This window comes from Typopeltis vanoorti, chromosome 18 (assembly GCF_054136105.1).
Source record: "Typopeltis vanoorti isolate ZY-2024b chromosome 18, IOZ_Tvanoo_1.0, whole genome shotgun sequence".
Lineage (NCBI taxonomy): Eukaryota > Metazoa > Arthropoda > Arachnida > Uropygi > Thelyphonidae > Typopeltis > Typopeltis vanoorti.
Genome location: NC_143566.1, coordinates 69229129 through 69247905, shown reverse-complemented (window position 1 = coordinate 69247905; position 18777 = coordinate 69229129). Strand labels below are relative to the sequence as shown.

The 18777-nt window shown below is 34.9% G+C and overlaps 1 protein-coding gene across 3 annotated transcripts in view; it reads right to left on the bottom strand.

Moving 5' to 3' along the window:
* Vinc (vinculin) overlaps positions 1-18777 on the bottom strand; it is a 274672-nt gene that overhangs the window by 184537 nt on the left and 71358 nt on the right. For all 3 annotated transcript variants that reach the window (XM_090408245.1, XM_090408246.1, XM_090408247.1), the window contains exon 6: positions 2201-2355. In XM_090408245.1, the coding sequence (XP_090264371.1) occupies positions 2201-2355 (155 nt within the window). The remainder of the gene's footprint in view (positions 1-2200; positions 2356-18777) is intronic.

The window sequence follows — 18777 nt, the reverse complement described above, 5'->3', positions numbered from 1 at the left end:
GTCTTATGTGCTGGTGTAATTGTATTTCACTCTTCAGAAGATGTGTACTACAATGCACATGAAACCAGTAGAGATTTTAAATAAAATACTGTGATTTACTACAATCAACAGTCTCCAAGTGGTTAACATATTGTACATTAATTTTAATCTCTTCTTCCAGAAGTCTACAAAGCACTACAAGAAGAATTCTTCAAGAACCATCAGATTCCAAAACTATTTATTAAAATAAAATAACTACCAGCCTGGTTAGCTAAGCAGTTAACATATCTGCTCTCAAACACAACTCTTTCCACCTCAAGGGGGGCACTCGTATATTTGTTAGAACTGACATACCATGCCAGAGACTGCAAATCCTTGAATTTCCACTGTTTGATCTGCTTTGGCTCAAAATTTCTCTTCCAAATCAACCTGCCCTTTTCATATGTTGCCTCTATTGCTCTCTAAACTCTGACCTCTTCAACTTTCTTTCTCTACTGCTCGACTTTCTGCAGGGTTTGGCACAGGGGCCTACTCACCAAACTGATATCCCATAGTCTGCCTTCCCCATTTGCAACTGGATCACCAGCTTTCTCACTGCTCGCTCATTATGTGTCATGGTGGACAGCTTACTCTCCTCAGATTTCCCCACTAATGCAGGAGTATCCCAGGATTCTGTTCTTTCACCCAATCTCTTCCTCTTGTATATAACAAACTGCTCTCACAGACTTCCAATCCTATTCATAGTTTGCTGATGGCAGTACACTCCATTCCTTCTTTTCATTCAACAAACCTGTTAGTGCTCAAATACTAAAATCCTCAAGATCTACCACTACCAGGGACCTGAACTCAGATCGCCTAACTATATCTCAGTGGGGCAAGTACAACCATGTAAGCTTCAATGCCACCAGAACTCAGTTCTGTCTGATATTTCGCAAGAAAGAGTTCACATCCCTCTCCCTTACCTTCAGTAATAGTGCAATATCGAAACATGATCAGATTTCTCCTCTTGGACTGACTTGCACCTCTGATCTTTCCTGGCACAACCACATTTCAACTATAGCTTCTGCAACCACCAAGACACTACTTCACACCTGCCAACTCTATACAAGGTCCAAATATGCCTAGTCATGGAATATTGTTGCCATATTTAAGGTGGTCACAAAATCCTCTCTAAGATTGCTTGATTCTATCCAGAAGAGGGCAATCCAGCTAATTAACTAATCTCAGATGTTCAGTTTCTGTCTTGTACCTCTTCTACAAATACTTTCACGGACAGTGCTCTGCTGAACTGACCACTATTATTCCTCCCCTCTCTTCCAAAATCATTAAAACAAGAACCACTGCTAATCAACACCCTTTTACAGTCCATCTTGAAACTCACCGAACTAACTTCACTGCCTCCTCTTTCATTCCATCTACTTCTGTCCTTTGGAACAGTCTGCCCCCACTCTGACTTCCCCAAAGATTACAATCTCAGTTATTCAAGCAAAATGTGAACAGACTACTCCTTTCTTCTATTCCTCTAGCATGCACATGGCACTAATGTGTTATAGGTCGTGTGGCCTTTCATGTGGAGATCAGATTTAAAAAAAAAAAAAGCTGCAGGTTCAAATCCCCATGTGGACATGGATACTTATGATTATCTTCATGTGGTAGATGAATTTCACTGCACAGTATGAAACCACTGGACAGTGATACCTGCATAGTAAAATCCTCAAGATCTAACACAACAGTTGATTAGGTGGTAGATCTTGAGTCATGATGTAGCTTGAAAAAGTTTATATTTGGTTTCTAGTAACGTTTCCAGATTGTGTAAAAATAAATAAAAATGAAATACAAAAAAAATTTAATTAATAAAAAAACAGAAAAAAAAAAGATCGTTAGGCCACTCACATACTAATGTGCCACAGGCTTACAACTTCCTGGAGTGGGAGTGACATGAAAAAAAAAAATCTGCATAATACTACAGTAGTACTGCTAGTAAGCATATGATTTATAGAATTTATAGCAGACATGCTCAACTGCTTGTTATATTTCTTATTAAATAAGCTATCAATTATGCAAACTTCATCAAATATTATATTTAAATTTTTTTTTAAATGAAAACTAAAATAAATATTTCCCAAATTTGGTTTTAATTGAAAACAATATGCATAAGCAGTACTCAACAAACAGTATTGTGATATGCAGCATTTAATAACAATTCTAATGAAATCATTACCTGAGCTTTTTTCATAACAGTCAAGTTATCAGCATCCCATTCATCCTCATCATATGTTGTCAACTGAAGTACTCTAATAATTTCATTAATTTCATCTGTCATTCTTTGAGCTAAGTAATTCCTGTTTTCTGCAGCTTCACCTGAGCCTTTGCCTCCTAAACCAGTATAATACATTACAATATTCTTTAACTATAAAATAATTTACTTTACTTTCACACTTCCTTTTAGACTGGAAGTGATGGTTATGTGTTAATGAATTCAGTTATGCCTAAATATGCCTAACATTCAGTTAGGCATATTTAATTTAATTAATAAATTTTAAGTAATTTAATTATTTAAAAATGACTGGAGAAAGGAATGAGCAGGTTATCTGTTTTTTCATTTAAAAAAGTGGGATTACAATTATTTGGAAAATAAATATTTTAAAAATTATGACCATGTATTATCTGCACAAATTTATTTCCTTTTTTTTTTTCTTTTATTTTCACAAACAGTTAAACAGAATTAAATCTTACCAAAATCATGCTAAATTGAAAGGTGAGTTAGAAGACTTTTTTTAAATGCCCTGCCCTATAGCAAAAGCTTTGGTGGAGAAGACTATTCTATGAGATCAGCTTCCACCAGGAGACTTATGTCCATCTCGAATAGCATTAACTCCAAATTATGCAAATTCATATTTATATCCGTATGTACATGTAACTAAAACCAAATGTGTTCAAGGTTAATTTTGTTTGTAATTAGATGATAAAGATGAAACATCTGGAAAAAAGCCAACGCCACAGCCCCAGCCTAAGACAACTCAATGCCGGAGAGGGGGGTAACAGCAGGTGAGCATTATTATTATATCAACTCTCCCCCCCACCCCCAAATGCTCAACATGAGGGCTTAAGATCCATAATGTGACAGTGTGCAAATATAGCATATCCATTAATGAATTTCTTGAAGAGTTAGAGTTTGAATGCATTGGAAAAGACTGTTCCAAACAAGAAAGGAATTATATAAAATGAGGGAAGAGGATGAGTAGTTGATTGAGGAGTTTGATGCTGAATGGTATTAGTTTGCAATGAATGCCTAAAGAGAGGGTGATTTCCTTTATTATGGGCATGCTCTAAAATTATAGCCATAATCAAACCAGGAAAAAGTAACATTCAATGAAATTACTAAATGCAAAAACAATTATTTGGAAATAAATCTTTTTAAAATTATCATGTATTAGCTGCCAAATTTATTTCTTTTTTCTTCTCCTTTTTCCAAAAAAATTAGCAAACACAGGCCAATTAATCTCATAAATGTTGCTAGTAAGGTACTAGAAAACCTTCTCATAAACCAAATAATGCACTTTGTCTATTCAAGAGACCTATTAAACAACAATCAGTATGCATTTAGACCGCATCAAGCAAAGTGGATGCAATTATGGAGGTTAAAGAGTTCAGAGAAGACTGTCAACAGCAAATAAAAGACATACTACTGATCTCACTCGATGTACAAGAAGCCTTTGATGCCGCATGGTGGCTAGCCATAATTAATCAATTAAAAGATTTCAAATATCCAAAAAAAACCTACTCTGCCTTACAAAAATTATTTTCAGACAGAAGAACAACCAGGACATTGAAAACCACAGCTGTAATGAAAGAAATCAAACGAGGCTGTCCACAAGGTTATTGCTGTGGACCAGGTTTCTGGAACATCCAGTACAACTCGTTATTAAGACTTCCTTTCACTACTTAAACAAAAGTCACTGCTTTCACTGATGATGCGATGATAATGATCTGGGGATGCATTGGCTTACAGTTAGAAATAACAGCCAATGACCATCATGCATTTGTTGTTCACACCTTCAACAGACTGTCGATCACTTACTTCACAACTGTCATGTACTGGATGCCAATACAACACATCATCACTTCTGGAGACGAGTGGCAGTGTCAAAACAGAAACTTATACAAAAGTATTACTCAGAATTATTTAATTCTGCCAATAAGATCAACTGCCAGTCATTGTAATGTAATATAAATTACTGATAATGTTTGAATTATATAGTGTAATATATGTAGATATAAAAATATAAATGTACATATACATATAAATGTTAATCAGTACTTGAAAGCTACATGTAATATATGCATTGTATGCAATGGAGCATGTAGGAAATAAATTATCTCCTGGTAGAGTTACTGTTTTGAGAAAAAAAAAAAAAAAAAAAAAACCATCCTATATAATCTCAATCTTGCACTCAGTAACTTCCGTGTTTTTCTCCAATTGAAGAAATTTTTAGCAGCTCAATAATCCTACAATAATGATGACATGAAGAAGGCCATGAAGGATTGAGTAAAAATACTGGCAGCAGACTACTTTGACAAGAGGATACAAAAATTGTGCCCCTGATGTGACAAATATCTCAATGAAGGAGGTGAATATGGGAATAAGTAGCTGACAGTATATGTAAACTTGTGAACAATAAAGTAATACTGAAAATTTTGTCATTTCATTAGTTTAAAACCAACTGAAATGTAGTTTCTGGATCTGTCTCATATAAAGTATTGGGAATGGAGTAGAAGAGAAGTAATGTTCTGAACAAAAAAAAAAAAAAAAAAATTCCGAGCTTTCTGGAGGCTAAAGAGGCTATGGACATGATGTGAATAGGAAGGTCAGCCCAAGAAGAGAAAGCTGATCTTGATTGGTGAGCAGTGTTGCCTAACAGCTTCAGCAAGGGATGAGAAAGTGCAACTGCAATTTGAGCAGAAGGAAATTCTTAATGCATTTGGTCCTTAAAAGACTCTTCTAGATTTGCTGATGATTTTTTTACAGCTGTTTCAAGCTGTAGTGTAATGTAAAATGAACTAAGAGGCTGGAGTTTGTAGCTTGACCTCTTCAGTGTATGCTGCATTTTTAGGTTGGAGTGCTTGGTCAATTATTGGAAACTGAGGCTTGGTCAATTTGGAGTGGCATATGGAATAAAGGGACTCCTTCCAGCAATAATAATTTCAATTACTAAATCAGAGCAAGTCCTTGGTTCAAGAGAACAAATGAAGTAATCAGACCATGGAAAAAGAAGCACATGAAATCTCAAACGTTGTGCCAATTGTAGTGCCATATGATATGAAGCTGGGATTGTCTGGGGGAAGGATGATCCATAGAAAAAAGAAATATGGAAGCTGCCAAGAGGAGAGCTAACATGAATAATGCATTTGAACAGAGAGTTCGTTAGGAAAAATCCAAGGATGTTGGGAGAATAAGGATTATCTGGAATTCTGATAGATATTTAACAGTTTGCATTATCTCATTACTGACAGTAAAAATGAAGCTTAGTCTGTCAAGGGAGAGAAGGGGAACCAGTCAGAATTGTAAATGTTGAAATCTCCAAGGAAGGTTATTTCATTATTTGCGTGATTAAACTGTATATGATCAACTTTCAGAGATAGTTATAAAATGCCAGCATATGCATCAGAATTAGGAGAGGGGGAAAAGACAAATGAAGGCCACAAAATGAAACAAGGAAATCTTGAAGCTAAGTAGATAATCATATAAAGGAGATTCCAAGTCCGATGATACTGGCATGGGATATCAGACCTGAGAAAATAACATATTCCACCCTTCTTACAGAAAACATCATAATGACATAATGGCGCAAGTTTAGTGAGCTGCAGTTGTCAAGGAATGCTAGTTGAGGTTTGATGAAAAACAGATCGGGTTTGGATATCTCTAAGAGCTGACACATGTTAATAGTGTTAAGTCCCAGGATGTTAGCAAAATCTGTGTAAAAAAAAAATTTTTTTTTTTTTTTTTACTGGCTTGCTTGTTGGATTTTTTGGAGTATATTTTTACTCTTTTTTTTTTGCAATATTTTGTTGTAGTTTTCATTTTCAAAATGTTTGGTTGTTGTTTTTTTAGCGGGAGATTTTTTTAATTGGAGTCGCATATTTTTTATGCCATCTTTCATGTTAGCATAATGAGAGAATTTATAGAGTAAGGGCATGCAGTAGGAGTGATGGACTTTTGGACATAACCTTAGTATATCTTTTCATTATGTCCTCTAGCAAATAGTGGTTCAGCCAAATGCTGCAAACTCCTGATATATATTTTATATATGTCCTGAATTAACTTCATCATCGTCATCAAATTCCTGCCACGTACCCTCAAGGGGTGTACAGCATGGGTGTCAAACTTGCGGCCCGTGACGAATATTATTGCGGCCCAGCCAAACGTTTGCCAATGAAAGTGATTACTACATACTGAAAAGAAAAGAATTTACATGCAGGCGAACCATTTCCCCCACTATTTCTACCAGCCGATTATATACCCACTATCACATGCCAGTGCCATGCCCACGTCGTCATTAGTCTTGTTTGAACTGACTTGTTTGGTGTGCGTCACAGGAAATATTTTGCTTTTGGTGAACAAGAAAAATAAGTTTATTTAAGTTACACTTATTAATTTGTACAGTTATTTAGTGTCTGATAAGTTCATGTTCAAGAAAATATATCAGTTTTTATTAAAATATTCAGCATGTCTCTATCGAAACCAAGTGATAGTAATAAACGAAAAATTGCTGACGAACATCGAAATTTTCAAGAAAAGTGGGAATTGGAGTATTATGCTGTGAAGTAAAAAATAAAATAATCTGCTTAATATGTAATAATGTTATCAGTGTACCAAAGTTATACAACATTAATCGTCACTATGAACAACATAAATCAAAATATGCTAATTACGAGGAATTAATGAGATAAGAAAAGTTGAAAGAGCTCAAGTCGGGACTGAAAAAACAACAGTTCATGTTCACTAAAGTATCACCAGAAAGTGAAGCGGCGGTGTATGCAAGCTACGTCTTGTTGGAGTTGATAGCTAAATACTCGAAACCTTTTACTGAAGGTGATTTCATTAAGGAATGTCTAATTAAAGCTGCAGAAATTATTTGTCCTGAAAATATGAAGGCTTTTCAAACAATCTCTTTGTCTCAAAATACAGTTGCGGAAAGAATTACTGATTTGGCCAACAATTTAAGTGTTCAGATCAAAGCAAAATCATCTAGATTCGAAGCTTTTTCCATTGCCTGTGACGAATAGCCATTGTGGGCATAGCTCAATCAGCTGTATTTCTTCGTGCTTGCGACACAGATTTCAACATTTTTGAGTAATTATTGGAACTAGTACCAATGCATAACACTAGTACAGGACAAGATATAAACGTGTGGACAGACTTATGTGTTCGTCGAACATGTTGTTTATTATTTTAACGGTATAATAGAACACAGAAACTAAGTAAATAATTAATTTATTAACTTGATGCTGATATTTCGCTGGTATTATAACCAGCATCTTCAGAGCACAAAAACACTGTTTGTCACAATACGCGAGACTAAAACAACATGGTGTACATTAACAAAATTGTAGCAGCAACACAAAGACTAGAGTCCTGATTTTGGCGCCCTCTATCTGAAAAAAAAAAAAAAAAAAAAAAAAAAAAAAAAAAAAAAAAAAAAACGCTATCATATATTGCTAGAGTCCTAGAAAAGTGCTAGTTTTTCCTTAATATGACTGTCTCCCAGATCTTCGGCAAGTTAATACAGCCATATTTGTTGAGATTTGGGGTGTGTTTTAGGGCTTCTGTTGCCTCTAAGAACAATCTCTCTGATTTATATGGGTTTCTGTGTAGTACTTTTGTGTACTACAAAACATTGAAAATACAAGACATTGAAAACATTCCTAGCACATTTAAATAGCCAACACCCAAAAATCCACTTTACTATGGAACCGGAAGCCAACAACTGTCTGCCCTTCCTGGATACACTCATTACACGTCTCCCAGATGGTTCCTTATCATTTTCAGTTTTCAGAAAACCCACACATACAGGCAGATACTTACACAAACAATCACACCATCATCCTTCTCAACAATATGGCATTTTAAAAACGCTAACCCATAGAGCGAGAGCAATCTGTTCAAATGACAAGGCTCTTACTGCTGAACTGACTCACTTACGCCACACCTTCTTGGCCAACGGCTACAATCCACAAAAAATAAACAAAATACTAAACACTCCTAAGAAACCCCTCCCACCATCCACCACAGAGAACTACAACAAAACAGTCACCATCCCTTACATTAAAGGCACATCCGAAAAGATCTCAAGAATTCTCATTAAACATAAACTACGCACTACATTCAGACCATGTAGCAAATTAGCCACCCTCATCCGCTCACCCAAGGACAGCATTCCTCCTTTATCACATCCAGGAGTCTACCAAGTACCCTGCTCATGCAATCAAGCCTACTACGGTCAAACAGGAAGAACTGTGAATATCCGCATCAGCGAACATAAACGATACGTCCGGAAATATCATTATGGGAAGTCGGGCCTAGCAGACCATGCTCTGGATACCCCTGCACACAGGATCAACTGGAAAAACACAAAAGTACTACACAGAAACCCATATAAATCAGAGAGATTGTTCTTAGAGGCGACAGAAGCCCTAAAACACACCCCAAATCTCAACAAATATGGCTGTATTAACTTGCCGAAGATCTGGGAGACAGTCATATTAAGGAAAAACTAGCACTTTTCTAGGACTCTAGCAATATATGATAGCGTTTTTTTTTTTTTTTTTTTTTCAGATAGAGGGCGCCAAAATCAGGACTCTAGTCTTTGTGTTGCTGCTACAATTTTGTTAATGTACACCATGTTGTTTTAGTCTCGCGTATTGTGACAAACAGTGTTTTTGTGCTCTGAAGATGCTGGTTATAATACCAGCGAAATATCAGCATCAAGTTAATAAATTAATTATTTACTTAGTTTCTGTGTTCTATTATACCGTTAAAATAATAAACAACAGGACAAGATATATTTAATTGTGTTTTTGAACTTCCGCAAAAATACAATCTACCTCTGTCAAAATTAACTTCTGTAGCTACAGATGGAGCTCCTTCTATGATCGGAAAAAACAATGGTTTCGTGGCATTACTGCAAAAAAAAAAAAAAAAAAGTGAAATTTAAGACAGATCCAAGATTCATCATATGCATTGCATTATTATACATCAAGAAGTATTATGCGCGAAAGTAATAAACATAGAAAATGTGTCGACATCTATCAAAAAAATCATTAATTTCATAAAATCTCAAAGCTTAAATCAGCGACAGTTTTCTGCTTTCTTAAGTGAATTAGACAGCGAATATTCCAGTTTGTCCTACTATACCGAGATACGTTGGCTATCCTTCTCCAAGATTCTTAAACAATTCTGGGACTTGAAAGAAGAAATATGTGTTCTTAATAACTAAAAATCAAGACACAAGCCTGTTTTTTGACACAGTGTGGTTGCGAGATTTATCCTTCATGGTTGATATAACAAAACACTTATATGATTTACATTTAAAACTGCAAGGAAAAGATCAGATCATTACGAACATGTGTAACCAAGTTAAGGCATTCAAATGTACACTAGTTCTCTGGGAAAAGCAGTTGAAAAATGAAGATTTAATGCACTTTCCAACATGCAACATGAACAAGTTTAAGTGAAATGGCATCGTATCAAAAATACGCAGAAAAAATTGTAAGTCTTGAACTGAATTTGAAAAAAGGTTTGCAGATTTTAAATTTTTGGAAGACAAGTTTACTTTGTTTTCTTCGATTTTTTCAATAAATATTGAATCAGTACCTAATCAAATGCAAATGGAGGTAATTGAGATCCAGTGCGATTCAGATTTGAAGGCAAAATTCAGTGAAGTTGGCATGCCTGGATTTTATAAATATTTACCTGCCAGGTTTAAAAATACTCAAAAATTCGCATCTGAAATTATATCCATGTTTGGAAGTACTTATCGGTGTGACCAGTTATTTACAATTATGAATGGAAATAAGTCTCCTGTCAGATCCAGAATTACTGACATTCACCTTGTATCAGTTTTGAAAGTAATCACTGCGAACAAGATTTCCCCCGAAGTAGGAAAGACAGTAGCAGAGAAGAGATGCTAAGTGTCAGGGAGAAAACATTAATTTTATCGTTGTTCTTGTCCTTTTTTTATACAGTACTTTTCAAAATAAACCTGCGTTTTTATGAAAATTAAAGGGTTTTTTTTTTTTTTTTTGAGGCCCACATAAACTTAAACCTCGTTTATTTGGCCCGTATTAGCCTTTGAGTTTGACATGCTTGGTGTACAGGATATGATAGTACTACATGAAAAATTTACATCATTACTAACTTCCTATCTACAATTTTCCTCCAAATCAGCCTGTTACTTGTCAAGACTCCAATATTGTCAGATCTTATATTTCTGTCCCCTAAGGCACTTTGTACCATATCAGTCCACCTATATCTTGGTCTTCCTCTGGGTCGTTTTCCTGCCAGCCTGGCAGAGAACACTTGTTTTGCTAATCTTTCCTTGCGAATTTTGATTAATTGACCATACCACCTGAGATTAGCTCTGCTAACGCATTCCTGGATGCTGACAATATCAAGTTCTTTCCTAATATCTTCATTTTTAATATGATATTGCCATTGATGCCATCTGTTCATGCCTATAATCTTTCTCAGGACTCTCATATCTGCGGTCTCTAGTCTTTGGTCAAGTGTTTTACTTCTGACTCAGCTCTCAGATCCATAAGTTAAAACTGGTTTAAACACTGTCTTGTATACAGCTAATTTAGTGTTCCGACTAATTTCTCTCTTATTCCATATGAATTAATTCAATTGATTTCCTACCATACCAACTTTGTTGATTCTGTTGTCTATTTCTATATTTAATTTACCATCTTCACTAAAAATCGTGTCTAAGTAGCTGAAATGTTTTACTTGTTCCACAGGTTCTCCATTCACAACACAGTTGACATTTTCAATGATTCTGCCTATTTTCATTGTCTTTGTCTTTTTATTGCTGACCTTCATACCATATCTATTACAACAGTTATTCAATTTAGTCAGAGAATCTTGCAGACTTGCAGCGGATTTATTTAGAAGTATAACATCGTCTGCATAAAGCAAAGAGCTGACATTAACATCTCCATGTTTAATACCACTATCCTTCATAATGTGATCCATATAGATAATGAATGACAGCGGGAATAATGTACATCCTTGTGTGACACCAGATTTAACATTAAACCATCTTCCTGTACTTCATTCAATTCTAACTGCTGACTTACAACTCAAATAAAGACTAAGTATTGCTTGATATAATACCTCATTGACGCCATATAACTGTAGCATATCGAACAGCTTCTCTCTTGGCACCTTGTCATATGCCTTTTCCAGATCGACAAAACTTAAATACAGATCTTTGTTATATTCCCATGCTTTCTCGACTATTTGTCGTAAAGTGAAGATCTGATCCTGACAGCCTCTATTTGGCCTGAATCCAGCTTGTTCTTCACCAAGCTTTTCTTTCACAATTCTTCTCAACCGTTTCTCAAGTATACTTGCATAGATCTTGCCAGGAACACTCAGTAGGGATATACCTCTGTAATTCTCACATTCAGTTTTATTTCCCTTTTTATATACAGGTACTATGAGAGCTCTACTCCAATCATTGGGAATTCGTCCCTCTGTCCAAGCATTCTGAACTATGCAGTGCAGCCACTGTAAGACTTTTATACCACCATACTTCAGCATTTCTGGTCGAATATCATCTACTCCTGCTGCCTTTCCACATTTCAAGCCTTTGATGGCTTTTTCTACTTCAAATATGGATACGTATTCCTGACTGCATGCCTGGTCAGTGTTTTTTTATCACTGTGCTCTCATCTCTGCTTGTTTCATGTAGCAGTTTTTCAAAGTAATTACTCCATGCTTCAAGGATATCGTTTTCTCCCATTTTCATGTCACCTTTATCATCTCTAACTCCTTTTACCAACCTCCAGAATATTTTGCCATCTTCTTGATATTTATTTTCTATGTTCTTTCCAAAGTCCTCCCATGACTTTTGTTTAGCTAGTTTTACACACTGTTTAGCTTTCTTACATTTGTCTCTGTATTCTCTAAGAGCACAAGCTCACTTATTTGCCAGGAACTTTTGATATGCTTTCTTCTTTTCCTTCACTGCCTCTTTAACTTCCTGTGTCCACCATGGAGTTCTAATTTTTCTATCCTTGCAGACAACTTCACCACATGCCTCTCTAGCTGAATCAATCAGGGTTTTCTTCAAGGGTTGCCACTGAATCTCCAAAGTTTGATTCCTGTTCTCAAACTCTTTGATTTTTTTCTTCAATAATCTTTGTGTATTTTAGTCTACAGTTCACATCTGAGAGATGCTCAACTTTTATTCGCTTTTAAACTTTCTTGCATGTTATTCTTTTCAATATGAAATTCAATTTTATCCTGCTCAAGACTAAATAGTGATCACTTCCAATTTCAAATCCTCTGTACACTCTGGTGTCCTGCACCAGGGAAAAAACATCACTATCAACAATAACATAGTCAATGAGACTTTTCTTATTCCTTGCCTCTTCTCTCCATGTAAATTTTTGCACATTTTTATGTTGGAACATGGTGTTAGTAATAACCAATCCATGTCATGAGCAGAAATCCAACAGATATTTGCAATTATTATTAGCTTTGATCTTATTTCCAAATTTTCCCAATATATTTTTGTATGTGTCACAATCATTTCCCACTCTGCTATTTAGATCCCCAACAAGGACCAACTTTTCCTTTGTGAAAACGTTTTTCATTGGAAAAGGAAAAACCTCAAAAAATTCCTTAGTAGAACCTTCTGTGGGATCATAGGTACAAATAAGTCTCATTGTCCAGTTCCCCATTCTGATATTTGCCCACATCACTCTACTTGAGACTGCCTGCCATTCAAGAAGATTAGCCTCGTATTTAGTGTTGAATACAATAGCTACTCCTTCTTTTCCTTGATTGTCATTGCCTGAATATAACATTTTCTATTTATTGCTCAGAAAGATCTCACCAGTTTTTGTCTTTTATGTTTCAGTCACCCCTATTATATGGATCTGGTACTTATCTAATTCCTCAGCTAGCTCAATTTCTTTGCCATTCAGGCTTCTTATGTTGATAGTACATTCTTTAACTCTGGTGATGTTGAGTTAGGGTGTGTTTATAAACATTCATTAAATCTCCTCTCTGTACCTATTAGATAAATTCATCAGACTGCAACTAACAAACTGATTCTCATAATTATCATGATAAAATCCCACTATCCACTCAATCAAACTTATATCAATCCTTGATTTTCTTGACATCAAAAATCTTGATGAGTAAAACTGGGAGAGATAATCCAAGACTTGCCTGAATAAAACGTAAAAATGGTATAATTACTTCCTTTCTTTTACAAGGTGTCTTGCAAATATGATTCCTGAACTTAAATTTGCTATACACCGAAACCCAAAACTCTGTCCATTCAACTTATATCAATTTAATGTGATCTTCTTAGAGAATGTATAAATTTGCATTTAATTTTAAACCCCACTTTACCAACCACTCTTCCAATGTCTTATGATCACCCAGTACAGAACTTAGGTTATATGAACAATTAACTAGCCTGCTCATCTTAGCAAAGAGAGAAATTTTATTCATAATATTTAAATGTATATCATTTATGAATATATTAAACAACAATGCTCCTAACACTGAATCCTGTGGTACTCCACTCCTAATAAAATGCCACTTGGAAGAATCTCCTTTAAACAGCATTTCCTGTCAGTCAGTTTCCTACCCATCATGCTAGCTGATCATTAACACCTATCAGATACACTATAATTAGGTGCTGATCTAGAATGCTGTTATAGGCTTTACTAAAATGTAAATAAATCACATCATAGCATTATTCTAGTCTATTTACCTATGATCTCTTCACACAAAATAATGAGATTTGTAATAATCAATATCCCCATTACAAAACTATATTGTGCCATGTTCAACAAGCGATTCCTCTCAAGAATATCCTAAATACAATTCCTAATTAATTTTCCATTACTTTGTCTATAATACTAATAACACAGGCCTGCAAAATTCGAGTCATGCAAAGTTGTCTGGAAACTAATAACAGGTTCTGATTTATTTTTGACCACTGATTTCAAATATCTCTTCTATTTTAATCTATCATGTAAGGATTTTTCACAAAATGGATCTCAATATTACAGTAAAATAGCTTCATAATGCATTTTATATTAAGTAGAATAACAGTATTTAAAATTTTCTGTAAACATTTTTGTAATGAAAATATTGGAAAAAAAATTTTTAATTAAAGATTAATCTTTAGTACATACTTTATATTTCTTTGTGGTGTCTTTTTCTTTTTCCTTCAAAGCTTTATTTTGAAATTTTTCTGTGAAATTCTTTTCCCGAGTTGTCTCTGTGCAACATCCAGCAATAGTTTGCCATCATGTTGATATTCCACCTGCCCTGATACCTTCTTTCCATCTCTTTGATGTCTTCATGGAATCGCTCTCCTTGCTCTTCGCTGACAGTTCCCAGATTCTCAGGAAAGTAGTCTAAATGAGAGTTGAGAAAGTGTACTTTTAAGCTCGTGGAGCATCCAAATCCTTTAATTTCTGAAGCATGTCTTCCACAATCATTTTATAGTTGGGGTACTTGTGATTTCCTAAAAATTTGGTCACCATCTCTTTCAAAGCTTTCCACGTTCTTTTTCAACAATTGCCATTTTTTCTTCAAACAGTTTATCCTTCATAATTTTCCTGATGTCCGGATCGATAAAAATACCTTCTTTCAATTTTGCTGAGATAATCCTGGAAATTTTGCACAGATGTATTTAAAACATTCTCCTTCTTTCAACAAAGCCTTGACAAATTGCTTTATCAATCCCATCTTTATGTGAAGCAGGGGTAAAAGGATTTTTTCCTGAGCAACCAAAGTTTCGTGTAACACATTTTTACTTCCAGGTTCTAATGTGACTCTTTCTGGCATTTCCTTCTTGATCCAATGTTGCTCTCGATCTCAGCTGTCCCACTGGCACAAAAAGCACGGGTATTTGGTGTATCCTCTTTGTTGTCCCAAAATCATAGATATGACTTTAAGATCACCGCAAACTGTCTATTCATGATCCTTGTACTTAAGTTTTCTGAGAATGAAGGCTAAATTTTCGTATTGTTCTTTCAAATGCACGGAATGTGCTACTGGTATTGAAGCATACGTATTGTAATTATGGAGAAGCACAGCTTCGAGGCTTCTTTTTGAGGAATCGATTAACAACCTCCAATTGATGACTTCATATTTTACGTTGAATTTGCTTATCAGTCCGGGAATATCGCTATGATAAACTAAATCACCTTCCGCTGAAAAGTAAGGAAGAAAATCTCTTTCTCTATATCTAAACCATGAGAAAGAAGTGCTAGGGGCTAACAAATTCTTTTCATTTAGTCTCGAGCCCAGCAGTTCGGCAGATTCCTTAGGAAGACCCAAATCTCTGACCAAGTTGTTTAAATCAGTCTGTGAAAAAAGTTCAGGTGGGCCACTGTCTTTGTATTCGTCATCATTGACATCTTCAACTTCTTTATTTGAATCGCTGCTGAGTGGTTCTTCTAAAATTTGTGGAGATGTTGGCACAGGTATTTCAGGACCATGTTCCACTGGCCATATTGCAGATGGTAAATCAGGATAGGAAATGTCTTTTTTATTTTTCACATTAAAACCTCGAACATTCAAAGAACAGAATTAACAGTCATCGGTATGGAAGCGGGTTCCCAATTTCCATACCATGGGAATTCCGAAATGGAAAGATTTTTGTTTTCCCTTCAACCACCTTCTAAGTTCTTCTACACTAATGGAACATACTATATGCGGCACCCATGGCTTATCTAAGTCACCAAGTTTCATCCCAAAATATGCAAAGTACACTTTTTTCACGAAATCCATAATGTATCTTTGTTGTTTTTTTTACCACTAATGCATATGTAGCAGAAAATGTTAGGTGAATTTTTGCAACCTCTTGAAGCCATTACAAACATCACTTAAAACACAGCTAAATGAATGACATCAACACTATTACACAATACTATGTAAAAACATTAAAAAAACCGCGAACACATTAAATTAAATCTTCACACTAAACTTAGAAAATATGCCACCTTTCAGAAATATGATAATCTTAGTAATCAATGACTAAAGTTCAACTAAAGAATCACACAAGAAAATGTGTCTGTGACAACAGGAAAGTCATCCGTTAGCTCGGCGAATCAGATTCAAAGTAGCCACCTGCACTTTTATCTGCATTCCTCCTTCCCTCTCCTATCTTAAGAATGAGATGTTTCATGGAAATTTCTTTATTTACCATAAAAAGGCACTTCAAAAAAGCGCTTATACAAATAATTAGCTGTAAATAAAGGAGAATGAAAATAAATACCAATGCACTGAATTTAAATCCAAATACTACTAATAAAAACGATAAAATTAGAAATTGGGTAAAATTGGTGGGTGATGGAATTTTTTTTACTATTTTTTCTGAACTTAGCACCTAAAAATCTATAAGAATCAATTATTACTTCTCAGACAACTTTTCCATTGCAGGCCTGTGTAATTGACTGTAGCCGGTGGTGTGTTGGTAAATTTTTAACAACCGGCTCGCTTTATGAAAAATTTGATTCTTTACAAAGTACTATTGCATCTTCAGATGTCTTTGTTTCTGCTTCTTCAAATTTTGTCCTTTTAATATTTAAGAAGTTTCGTTCTATTTCATTTTTTCAACTAATGGCTATCTGCTTTTTCGACTGCAAAACTCTAATCCTGATTAAAATTATTTTAATTATTAAAAACAAAGAAGAAAAAACCGAAATAAAAACATATATTAAAGAAAATTTTCCTATATTACCTACAACTTACCTATTATCAAATGAAATCCTGAACAAAAAAAATTTAACACTAATATTACCACTCGTAGTTGATCAAATGACCAGCGACTGTAGCCGTCGCGGCGAATTTTTGTATTTATCGATAATGCAACAATGTTGCATTTCCAAGAACTTAATGTTGCAAGTTCTTGGAAATTCGCCGAAAAATAAGGCATTATTGTTTATTCAAATACCCAGTTCGGGAGTTTTGATAACGTGTTTGTGTTTTAATGAATACAGACATTGTTTAGTAAATAAAATCGTTTCCAAATTCCCGTTCGTAAATTGAGTTTGTGTTTTGTGAATTCTCCTTTATGCATTTATTTTTGATAATAATAATAATATATGTAAGTGTTTATTATACAATTTCAAAATATTTACGAGAAAAAGTATATACCACCATTCATCATCTATCCTTTCATAAAGAATTTTAATAACTGGCTCGCCTGACTTAAAAACATTAACAACCGGCTCGCTAAATTTGAAAAATTTTAGCAACCGGCTTGCATGAGCCTGTCCCAACACACCACTGGCTGTAGCCCTGTGGAAATAGTATTAGTTTCCATAGTACTAGATTGCCAGAAGAAAGTCTTATAATTCTAATTCCTACCCAGATGTCTATGAAATCACTGAGAACTTTAGGCTACCTCTCAGTGACTGCTAAGGGAGACACTAGCTTCCCACTAATCTTAAAAAAAGTTAGGGCTAAAATGACTTCACTAGTTTCTTTGGGAATGACAGACGCTAGAGGATTTATTAATATTTTTATAATATTAAGAAGACTTCCTGTCAATAATTTTCCACTTTATGTGATGACCCTTATGAACTGAAATAATCTTTGCAAATTTCCAGAAGTGAATTAATTAACTCTGATATACATCTTTTTACTACAAGGGAGCAATATTATTCCTACATGTAACTTTACAAATGACTAAGTGAATTAAGATATCAAATATTTCCTCCTCTTGTATTATGTTATTTCATGCCACACTTCAAGCCTTTGAATTTTTGTATGGGGGACACTTGAAAATCAAGTTTAGTTGCAAAGCAAACACTGGAGAAAAAGTAGGAGGAAATACAGTAAGCACAAAAATTTTCAGTGCAACTGCAAACACGCCAAACCTGCTTCTTCACTCTTTTTATGTCATCTACTTCCGTTCTTGGAAACAGCCTTCTCAGTCCTCACCTGCATTCTGCAAACAGCACTAATGTGCTTATATTCTTTAACCATCCATGTATGGGATCAATATAAAAGAATGTGGTACAGACAGATGATTTGATGTAGAATGAGGTGAAAGATGGGTGCAGCTATCTACACTTTTGGGGGTGAAATGGATGTCCAACCTTATTAAGCAAGAAATCCACAAGAAGAAGATGATGTGGAAAGAATATCATGAGAATAAGAGTGAGAGAAGTTATGAAATATATAAAAATCAGGCCAGAAAAGTAATGAGTATTGTGAGGAAAGCTAAATCAGAGTATGAAAAGAAATTGGCCATGCAAGCTAAAGGCAATACAAAAGAATTTTATCATTATGCTGCAAGTAAAAGAAAGAATGAATGTGGAAGAATAACTTTATTGAATGCAGATGGTACTCAAGTGTTGGAAGCTAATGAGATTGTTCAGTTAATGAGTGCTCACTTTGCTAAGATAATATATCAACCAGGTGTATATAACATGGTGCACAGTGCTACTGCCATTGGATGAAGAGTTTAGAGACTGAAATTCTTTGTCAACCTATTTCTGTATGTGAGTTCTTACCAATTTTCTAAAATCTTC